At 43.2% G+C, this 11,199-nt stretch overlaps 1 protein-coding gene across 1 annotated transcript in view; it reads right to left on the reverse strand.

Annotated features, from left to right (window-relative positions):
* Positions 1-1,204: 1,204 nt before the first annotated feature.
* The window catches only part of LOC103354400 (rho GTPase-activating protein 44), a 118,149-nt gene continuing 108,154 nt past the window's right edge, over positions 1,205-11,199 (reverse strand). The window contains exons 19-21 of the mRNA XM_008277749.1: positions 7,180-7,286; positions 5,386-5,769; positions 1,205-1,920 (exon numbers count right to left, since the gene is read on the reverse strand). Coding sequence (XP_008275971.1) covers positions 1,760-1,920; positions 5,386-5,769; positions 7,180-7,286 — 652 coding nt within the window. The 3' untranslated portion in view covers positions 1,205-1,759. The remainder of the gene's footprint in view (positions 1,921-5,385; positions 5,770-7,179; positions 7,287-11,199) is intronic.

Below are 11,199 nucleotides of genomic sequence, written 5' to 3' on the forward strand. Positions count from 1 at the left end.
ATTTATAATTATGTTAATCAGCAAAAAACAGTTGTTTTTTTTTTTCCAGTCACTTTTACTTGTGTGTCTAAATGAACTCTGTGGAGTTTTTTGACCTCTTGTTATAAACCAGGAATGAGGCCAGAGGAAGCCTGACATCCCTTAAAAAGTCATGAATGCTTCTGAAAACATGATCTCTACATAAGAGGTCGGTATTATGTCACAGATTTCTATTTTTCTGTATCTTCACCATCATGGTTCATGAGTAAAATTATGATGTATGATCCATGCATGAGGGCAATTCACCACTAATTTACTTTAAGATGTTGGCATGTATCCTATATATAACTGTGAAGTGACCTGAAGCAAACTTTTGAAATGTGGCAAAGAAAATGTAAATTAAGCTCGTTTTAATCAGTCCAACCCACATAGCTCTGATTGGCTACACTGCTGTACGAGCTGGCCAATCACAGCTCCTGTTGTTGCTCTGTGGATGAGCTTTAATAAATTTAGTCTTTAAAACTAAATGATTGTGGTTAGACACTCCAAGCTTCATATCACCAAACCTGCACATTATCGTCTTTCTTTCTCCGCAATCTTGAAAGTGAAGCTACTCCTAAGTTGACAAAGAAAAATGAAAAATCCCACGTAGCTTTGCTCGCTGCCAAAAATAACTATGAGTAATCACATGGAGTTTTTCATTCTTCACCTTTTCACAAACTGCAGTATGGATCTCATATACATATATTATAGCCCCCTGACAGCATCAACTATAGAGGAAATGGTATCTTTACAGCTCTCCCGTGGATACAAAATATGATCTGATTTGATTTTATATTGTTAATCATATCTTATACTCTGAAAATGTACAGTATAAACAATAAATATCCAGTGACTGATATCCTGACTGTAAATATAGAGAAAGGTGTGATTGGGCGTTTAAACCTCGTCGCTACCTCGTAGTTATTTTTCCTAAATGTCTAAAACATGCATTCCTGTTTTTTTTTGCTCCACGACACCAACAGTGCAACATCATATAGTACAATTACCACATCAATTAACACATCACGCACTAGCAAAACGCACACACACACACACACACGCACACACACACACACTTTCCAAAACGACATACTGGCACACTCACAGTGAACGCTCAGGTGGGACAGAAAATCTGGGGGTTTGTTGCCACCACATGCCAGAGCGAGGCATTTCGATGGACACCCCTGAGGGATGAGGGAGGGGGGGAAACGGTGCGAGAAAGAAGAAGAAGAAGAAGAATTAACCAGGACAGATGTACAGTACTGTGGCGTTTTTGTTCTTCTAAAAATTCACTCATCAGAAGCAGCAGCAGCAGTGAAGAGCACTCATTCCTCCCAGCAGCCCGTTTCCAGTCTCGTGTGTGACGTTAAAGGCAATATTGCAAGTGAATCAAATAAGGCAAAACAGAAAGAAACATTAACTTAAAAAAGAAAAAGAATCCAGCCAATGTAAAATGTCAAACCGCGTATTTGATCAGAAGTCCCTTGACAACATTGTCGCTAACACCTCGTGTGTGTGTGTTTGCTGTATTTTTTTTAGTGTTATTTTACTGTATAGAAGCGCTTTGTTTTTACATGTCGGCCCCCTCCGGATCGATACGGGCGAGGTGTGGTGAGGAGGATCCGGAAGTAATCCAGCCGGAGAGGTGAAAGGTCAATGAATGAGCGAGACAGTGCAGCAGTAGCTTTGTGTTTTCGTTTGATGAGCCGGCTGAGGTGGAGGGGGGAACTCAGTGGCGTCATAGCACTGTGCTCTCAGACTCTTCCTCCGAATCCGCATTTCTGCTGCCGGTCGACTCGAGCAGCGCCACCGAGTTCCTGAAGGGGGAGATGTGGGGCAAGTCAAAAATACCGTCCAGTTCCATGTTAATGATGGGGATGTCCAAGTTGCAGAGGGAATCTGGCAGAGCAGAGAGAACAGAAGAGGGTGAGCAGGAAGATAAATGATGGTGCTCGCTGTATGTGGGTCATCAGGAGTCCAAACCATGGTTGCAGAATGAATAAGGGAAAATAATGCATGACAGGGGAGCACGATATACAAGAAAGCTTGTTGTTTTGGGCAAAATGTAAGTGGCAAAAAGTATGTGGACACCTGAATATTACACTCGTGTGACTGTTGAGCATCTGTCTGCTGCTATAAGAGCCTCTACTGGTCTAGTTCTGGGGTTTCCATCTGCTGCAGGAATAGAACCACTGTTTCTATAGGGGGCTGACTTTGTGTACACGGGTACTGCATGGTCAAACACAAACTGCACAATAAAGGAACTAATGAGCCACAAAGACAAACAGGCCAAACCCAAAATTAGCAATTTTTGCAACAGGGGACTCCAGATGCATGTTTCTTGGCAAGCAGTGTTTCTGTATTTCATAATTAGACATGACTGTAATTTTATAAAACTGTGCCATAAAACCATCTTATTTACAAAATATATAGTGTGTTGCTGTGTTGCTGCAAAGAAAGTCACCAACAGAAAGATTTTGCCGCCAAAATGTAGCATTTGCACAAATTTGTGTAAAGTTTTATGGTTTCTGTATCAAAATAAAGCGTGTTGTGCTCAGTAATCACACACACTTGGATACAGTGTGTGTTTAGTCATAGCTCAGGTGTCTAAGGTTGGTGTTTCAACATCCATGACTAAGTGAGGGTCTGCTAGGTTCCCCAAGTCCACGAGAGTCTGCATGGACGCCACATTGAATCAATCTATTCCCTCTTGTGCACCGACTCCAGCACGGTGTCATAAAACTGTGCACGTAGGTACTAGAAGTAACACCTGAGAAAAGTGTTACATAAACCTTATTTTGGGACAAAGTCACTGAATCTGTTAAGCAACTATTATTAGATTTGACTGCTAAATCGTATACATGCATTTTTTATGTCCCAGTAACATCTAAATTGCAGTTATGGCTCTGTCCTCATTATGTGTATAGGAGCCTGGTCTTTTTAACAGGACCAAAATGGGTGCTTAGGGACGAGCTTTGTCTTCATCTAAAGCCTTGGATAACCCTAATTATGTTGCTGTGACATCATCACAGTTATTTCTCCAGGCTATACAACAGTTTTTTAGTCAGTTTGTGTAAATCGGTGTCATGTTCCTTTAATGATGAACTCCACCGGCTGACTTTAGACACATTTTGGTGCAGCAGTGAAACTGAAAATATCATTATCAGTATTATCACGTCAGTTTGGCTGTGTAACCTGGAAAAATGTGAAAAAAAATGCAGATATTGTGCACCCCAGATGCTTAAAACTGCTTCACACATAATCAATCAACTTAGTAGGCACACCTTAACAACCCAAAACCATGAGATCAATGCAGTTAGTCATACTGACGTATAAACTAATATATTGACCTCAGTTTTTAATGAACATGTGAATCTCTGTGTCCTTTGTGAGCATGAAAACATCCACAGTGCAACACGTGTGATGGAAAGCTGACCGAGGAACAGCGGTGGGCAGTGAGGCACAAGGTTGTGGAGTGGGTGGGGAGTGTAAGGGGTGGGGAGGTGTCTGTCCAAGCCAGGGGAAGGGGCAGCTGGAGCAGGGCATTATGGGTGGGAATCCTACGGGCAGGAGGTATTTGCCATCGGCCCGGTTCCTGCAGACACGCCCATGTAAGCCATGCATCAGTCTCAGCCGCCATGCAAGGGCCAACAAGATGTGTTAAAGGTGACTGAACACAGCAGCTGTATGTTGACATGAACACGATGACAAGTCATGTGGAGCGGCTCCAGAGTGAAGCAGCCGGAGAGCAGCGATCCAAAGATCTGCTTCTACCGGCAGCTTCACCCTGATGTGAGCGTGTCAGCGGGAGGCTCCTTGTTTGGCCGAGATGTCGGAGGGGTTGGAGGGGGTTGGAGGTGGTGGGAAGGTGAGGCTTTAGCACAGGAACTCCTGCTTACCCTAAAAGTCCCTCTCACACAAAGAATCACACTGAACCTCTCGCCTCATACCGCTGTAAGTGAGACAATAAGAGCAGTTGACAAGAGCGGAGATTAGACCAGAACATAGTTAGAACCTACAAGTGATGTGGAGGCAAAAAAAATACAGAAAAAGAGCATTAAGTGGAACAACAATACATATTTACATTTGTTTAACTCTTTTTTGATACAGAAAGACACTGAAACATGAATCTGATATCTCCATACCATGAAAAAATTAATATATGGTCATCCATCACTCCTCCACTCTGACGTAAAAACCTATATCTATTAGAATTTGCATCACTAATATATAGTTGAATGTTTAAACATGTAAAATAGTTTCCTAAAGTACCTTTGGTTTTAAACTAATGTTACTAAAAAAAAGAGGAAATAGTGCATTTGTTAAAGGATAAATACACATTTAATTGCATATTACCCATTATAAGTGACGCTGAGGCACATAAATATTAAAAAAAGAGTGCTACATCTAACACATGAGCACATTTATATTTTTGTATGACTTCTACCCTGATGCAAAAGAACATTAAAGAATAAATCTGGTATTATCGTAATGTTCTAATACCAATAAATGCCATTAAAAACCTGAAAATACAGTTGCCATCTCTTTTCTACTCTGTCCTACTAATCTCTAAAAATAGCTGCATATAACTACACACTCGGTCGTGTCTTCATCTTACTGTCGCAGTTAATATGTCTCATTCTATGTGGCTTATTTTTTATTGTATAACTGTGTCTTTTTATATTAGTCTTACATCTAGTCTATGTGCATTTTAAGCCTTATGTGCAGCGCTTGTTGTTGAAAGGTGCTACGCCTCTGTGTGTCTTCTATGAAGGATTAAGACACAGTATATCAGGCTTGAGTAGGATGAACTTATTGTTGTGTTTTCATGAGGTTTGTTGACAATACGAAAATACTTATTCAGTTTATTTTATTCCAGCAAATGTTGAAAAAATTTTTTGGGGTGTTTAAAAATGTACAATACATGCTACGTTAGTCTCTATTGCTTTATGTTGTGTTTCATTGCATTTCTTTAATCCATGTTGCGTATATACCTGGAAGAGACAACCTGGGTTTATATTAAAAATACTATTTATAATAAAAAGTTATTGACAAAAGTCCACCACCCTGTAAGTGTGCTCTTCTCTAACCAGCAGTGGTGTGAAAAGTATCACACTTTTACACTGCTTGATTAAAAAAATGCTGGCGGCTGAAGCATACAGGCTTGATAATAAATAAAAAATGTTTAATTGTGGCTTATTATCTATGAATTTTTCAAATTAAGCAATCTAATAAAATGTAAAAGAAAAAAAAAAAAAAAAAAATAAAACAATCTAATAAAATGTAAAAGTAATAAAAAAAAACTTGAGTAAAGTGAAAATACAAAGTGAAAGGTGAAGGTTAGCATGTTAAAGGCTTCTTTACCTGTGGACATGCTTTCCCCGGGAGACAAACCATCCAGGAGACCCGACGAATGCTCCAGAGGCTGGGGACTCGTGCCGGGGGTGGTGGGAGGCTGCGGAGGAGGCAGGTTGGGCCTCTGCCGGGGCGGTTTGGGGGTCGGCCGGGCCTTGGTGAGGGTGCCGGCCAGCGAGGGCGGAGAGGACAGGGACGGGGTGGTGGCCGTCTGGAGCTGACTCGGGGAGCCGATGGTGGCGTAGCCCTGCGGGTAGCTGAAGCCGTACGGGGACGGGGTGCTGGGAGGGGTGGGCGACAGGCTGACCGGAGACGGCTGACCGGTCGACTGGTCGGACATGGCTCCCGACTGGCAGTATGGGACTTTGGGGGGGATCGGGGCCAGCTTCTTTGCTGCAACCACACCAACAAATAAAGGGAAAAAATATTCTCTGTCATGTGAATATCAGAGAACTGCGGTGATGTTTTGCTCCTAAAGAAGAGCAGCTGTGTCACAGATTGCATCCAGGATTGATTTGAAAGCTTCTTTTGCTTGTTTCTGCAGACTTCTTAAAATTGTGATTGTATCCACTTCAGCTGAAGCTTCTGCATTAAATCTACACAATAATCAAACATGAACCTCCCCAGAAATGCAACTGGTAGGAAGATGCTGTGTTTACAAAGAAAATCCTTTTGTTTAAGAAAATGTAATATGGTGTTATTTTATCTTGCATTGCTCTGCCAGTGTTTCTACATGTGGTTTTCTGGTATTCACGGCTCAGACTATGACCTCTGTTGGTTCTGATGCCTTCACTCTTTTCTGTGTTGCAGTATTTTTGCAAAAAATAACTGTTGTTCAGCATATATCAGCCCCAGCTTGCAGCATGATCTGTTTCAGCTCGAAGCGTACAAAGAAACGCAGACACGCCTGTGATAAAGTATAAATGCCCAGAACAGCACAGGCCACTTGTGTAGTTTCTGCACCTATTCAGTGCAGGAGAATAAATCAAACTTAAGTTGGGATGCTTGTAAAAGAGAGATTTCTGGATCCTGAATTAAACCACAAACATGACAAGCAGTGTGTTAAATCTGTGTCTTGCCCCTTTAATGATCATTATAAAGATCAACCTTTTACTTCTCATTAATGTGATCAACCCTCCAGATCAGTCTTTTTAGTCTGCCTAAGTTAAAGCCTTAAATCTAAAAAGTCAAATATATTTAAACAACCCCAAATCACTGTTCTCTCAAAGGTCAAACAACACCCTCTGACATTTGAATCTCTGGATATTTTTGCGAGGAAACAAAGAAACCTGAGCGGAGCGTAGTTAAAGATGACACATCCTAGAGTTGGTAATTATTGTGGTTTTTCAAGGACTTTTTTTTCTGCTCTTTTGTGCAGCACTGAGAGAGGAACTAAAGAATGAAATTACATTTTACAGACTGGCAGTAGACTTGGCATGAGAAAATCCCGCTACAACTTTTAATTACCTCATTAACAGTATTAAATAATAGATAGGCTGATTTTATTAGTGCATAAAAGATAATTGCTGAATGATCAATCACTCTTTAAAGGCGGAACAAGACATTTCAGCTTCAACCTTGTGCTGCTGTGCCCTTTCTGTTAATGTGCCAGCACTGAATTCAGACTTTAAACAGAAAAGTTACAGGTCCGACTCTTGAAATTGTCTTTCAAACGCCACAAAACCAACTACCTTCACATATAAAGGAAGCCAGAAATGTGGCAGATTTAGTGACTAAGAGGGAACACAAATGGGTTTAAGGCCAATGCAAGGACAAACAGAGCTACAACCACAGCAGTGTTACCTCTCCTCAGGGTGTGTGGGCTGTGCTCAGACTGTCCACTAGAGGTCACTGTCCCCTGGAGTCCCTTCTGTCCAATCACTGGAGACAACTCCTTGTTCTTCAGAGTACTGAGGAAAGAATAAAGGACAAAAACACCCATGCAAATTAATCACAACACAGATCTTTGAAAACATGTCCAGCCTGCTTCCGTAAATCTTTTGTCGTATTAAAATATTAACGAGCACCCATAGTTCAATGTCAAATTGTCTGAGTGACCACTGTTGCAGACGGACATGTAGTCTATACAGCGGCGCAGCAGAAGCAGTTCAAAAATCCCAAATAAACCCTGATGGCTTAATGGATTTTCCTTCGACTTACAGCAGCGTGCAGCCAGAATGCCAATGGGAAGAGGACCCGAAGGTCAAAACATAACCAGTTTACCGACTGACGGCCCTCGGCTACACGTCAGCACACTTTTCACTTTCAGCAAATGAGGCATGGATGGATGGTCGAAGCTGCTGGGATGTAAAGTTGTGGTGGAGCAATGAGGATGACGCTTCCTTTAAAATCAAACACTGTGAAAATGCCACTAATTGTTGTTTTGTTTTGTTTTTTCCCATGTTGTTTTTTGCTTCAACATGCATCATTGTGCTCACATTCAAGGTCTGATCTCGCAGGGTTAACTGGGCTCACTGCTATGACTCATTAACGCCCACTTTTATAATCGCATTCACTGAAAGCTTTGAATTTCCTTTGTTGCCTGGCAACCGTCTCCCGAACATCGTGGCAACATGGAAAGTTATGGATTGCATACGTGGCTATTAAATTAAAGATGGATGTGATAGTGGAATTCCTAAAGAGCATTGATCTCCATGACTGGCGGGTACAAACCAAAGGAGTTAATAAGACAGAGAGTAAGGGGGGCGCTGTTGGGAGGATCTTAATCACATCCATCCCCGTTTCTCCTCACATCATCCCTCTCTCATGCTTCTTTGTCCCCGAGGGGCCTCTTTCTCATTTGTGTGTGAATTGTGTTGGAAATACGAGCGAGTCGAGCAGGCTTCTTGTATTTACCTCGTCAGCTTGGCTCCTCTCTCTCGGCTACAGGCACAGGCTGCCCATGGAGGGGGAGCGGATAGGGGGGTGTTGGGGGGTTTGGGGGAGCCCAGGAACAGATCGTGGCGAGTTAAAACGAGCGGGGGTTTAATGTAAAGGGTGGAGCCGTTCGTTTCGGACGGGGCCGCATGCGGAGCGTCGGGCAGGGAGGCCTGTTTGGTGGGCAGGTGCAGGGAGCTGGGTTTGGGGTTGGAGTTGACGTCAAGCTGCTGGGGGGACGGGCACAGGGAGTGGTGGGGTAGCGGGGGTGGGCTGTAGCCGGTGCGGCGGGGTGGAGGGGACGGGCCGGGGGCAACGGACTCGGGACCGGGAGCGACGGGACGCATACACGGAGGTGCTCGGGTGTAGAAGTGGTGGTGGTGGTGGTGATGGGGGAGCGAGTAGGAGGAGCAAGAGGAGGAGGAGGAGGAAGAGGAGGAAGAGGGGTAAGGGGGAGGCGGCCTCTCCTCCTCGGGGGAGGGGTAGGCATAACAGGAGTCCGACCAATTGGAGGATGCATCGTCTGAGCTGCAATGATAGAAACATCAGTGTTTCACGGGGAACTGAGCTGTTACACTGGAGGAAGTCATTAGTTTCAGGTGGGATTTATTGATCGTAAGTTTGGTTTATTATCAGGGAGGAAACCAGGTGAATATTAATCAGTGTTGGGAGGGAGAACTAAGGGCTCCGGGGGGAAAATAAAGAACAGGTGCTCGTGAAAGTCTCTACAGTTTTCAAATCACAGAAATGAAATAAACAGAAAGTCAGTCACCTCATCCATTGCAAGGCCTTGTGACAATGGACTGATATGCTGCTAATGATGCTTGGACTAATGGCAAAAGACAAAAAGAGAGATGTAATCCGTGCACATGCAGCAATGAATCATTTCCATTCAACTGAAGATGAACTTTTCCCAGCATTTGCCCACATTCTGGTGATGCAAACCCAACCTAAAGAGAAGTAAAAAACTCACAAGATACAAGCAGAAAATCAACCCCACACATGACTCTGGAAATTCAAGGATGCAAAAATGATGGAAAATAAACACTGAAGGTCCCATATCGTGCCCTTTTCAGGAAATTAATGAACGTCTCACATGTCTCAAAATGCATCTTTAAAGTTTTCAGCTCAAAATTCTGCAAAGACAGTTCAATTCACCATGACTGTATAACTTCTGTTTTTTGTCCCTGTTGAGCTGACAGACACTGAAATGAGCCGCTTTAGTGTCGGCAGCTTTAAAAGCAGCTGACCTGCTGCTGTTCACGTCCCCTTCAGGAAGAAGACTCTCTCTGTAATTGACAGTGCAGACAAAAACAGTTGACCGTACGGCAACCGACATGTGTGAATGAGTGCGTGGGACAAACGGTGCGTTCCAATATTCACAGTACCATTCTACATCATATGAGATTCGGTACGTCCCAATACACACTACGTCAAATGCAGTACCCCAAAAATACCTGGATGTCCGACGACATCCGCTCAGATTTTGTAGGATGAAAGGCAACATGCTTTTCTGGCCATGTTGACCCACAATCCTCTGCTCAGCTATGCCACATATGGCACAGTGTCACGCGCAAGCATAAACAAGCTTGAGCCGCTGAAAGTGCAAAGACAGACGACGGCTCATTTCACACCACAGACTGCGACGGTCAAAGATCACAGCACAATATTATGAGAAAGTCGTTTATCCTAATTGCATGCATACTGCATGAAACAGTGCGTACTTAATGGAAAAAAGAAAAAGTATGTCATTTAGAATGCAGCTCTGGTTTTGCTGTTGTTTCTAACTTTCTCCTTGAGTAATGATTTTTCATGAAAATTCACAGCACAGTGGTTGTTTTTATTGAGTCTGAGTTGACTTTGCTGTGATAAAATCAGTATTTCAGTGGTGCAGGGCTGCAGCCTGGAAGTGGCTGTAAAGTGCTGGTTAACATTTTAGTTTTAATGGGCCGCACTTCAGTCACTCTTTCATCCTTGTCTTGTTGTCTGACTGCAGAAACAGAAAATTTGTACAGCTTTATTGGGAACTGCTGTATTGAAATGCAGCACACGTGAGCACAGGGAGCAGGAGAGAAGCTAGCAGGTGTTAACATGGGCTGAGTTTGGTTTGCACTGAAGCAAGTTGCTAAATACAGTGACCCACGGAGTCCTTGTCTATTGGTTTTCCAAAGTGTCCGCATCTTTGAATTCTTATCAGCTTAACAGTTTCTGGTGGGTATATGGTCAAAGCTAATGGTAGCATTAGTTGCACAACATGCCATCACAAAAGATTTTGCTGTTGTTGCGGTAACATTGCCATCAAAAATAAAAGTAACAAACAGGATCATTGGTTCCACAGATGCTGGGAGTACATGAAGGCTCTTGTGTTCAGTCTTGCAGAACATTTGGTGTTCTTTGCTCATAGCTGAATCATTTTAAAGTTAGCAGAAGCAGATTTAGAAGGAAAATACACCTGATAGCTCATTGTGAACGCGTCACCTGGAAGCAGCAGGCTTCCAAGATTATACACATTTTTCTGCTTCAAAATAGAATAAAGTTTTACTGGGTTGTAAAGTTGGGAGGATATGGAGCTATAAGGGGGCAAGAGGAATGGCAGTAGTGCGCGTCTTTTTAGTCTCACAGCTTCTTTAAGGCATTAAAAACACAATAAAAAACAGATTTTCACCATATGGGACCTTTCGGAGCAATCACAGTTTGAAATGACATGCTTCATCAGAGGTGAGACACCAGGGTTCACACAGCGGTGACGGGATGAACAACAGACAAAAAAACTGGGGGTTTAGGAGCAGACAGCTGTTCTGGTGTCGGTTGCAGATCGCAGCAGCAGCAGCAGCAGCAGCGGCGGCGGCGGCAGCAAAAGACGCGGTGACGTGGGAGCAGCAGCAGCAGGTGTGGAGGGGGGACAGTTTGTGGAGGAAGGGGTAAGACAGGAGGACTGGGTTTGGG

This window comes from Stegastes partitus, unplaced genomic scaffold (genome assembly GCF_000690725.1).
Source record: "Stegastes partitus isolate 25-593 unplaced genomic scaffold, Stegastes_partitus-1.0.2 Scaffold107, whole genome shotgun sequence".
NCBI classification, from domain to species: Eukaryota; Metazoa; Chordata; class Actinopteri; family Pomacentridae; genus Stegastes; species Stegastes partitus.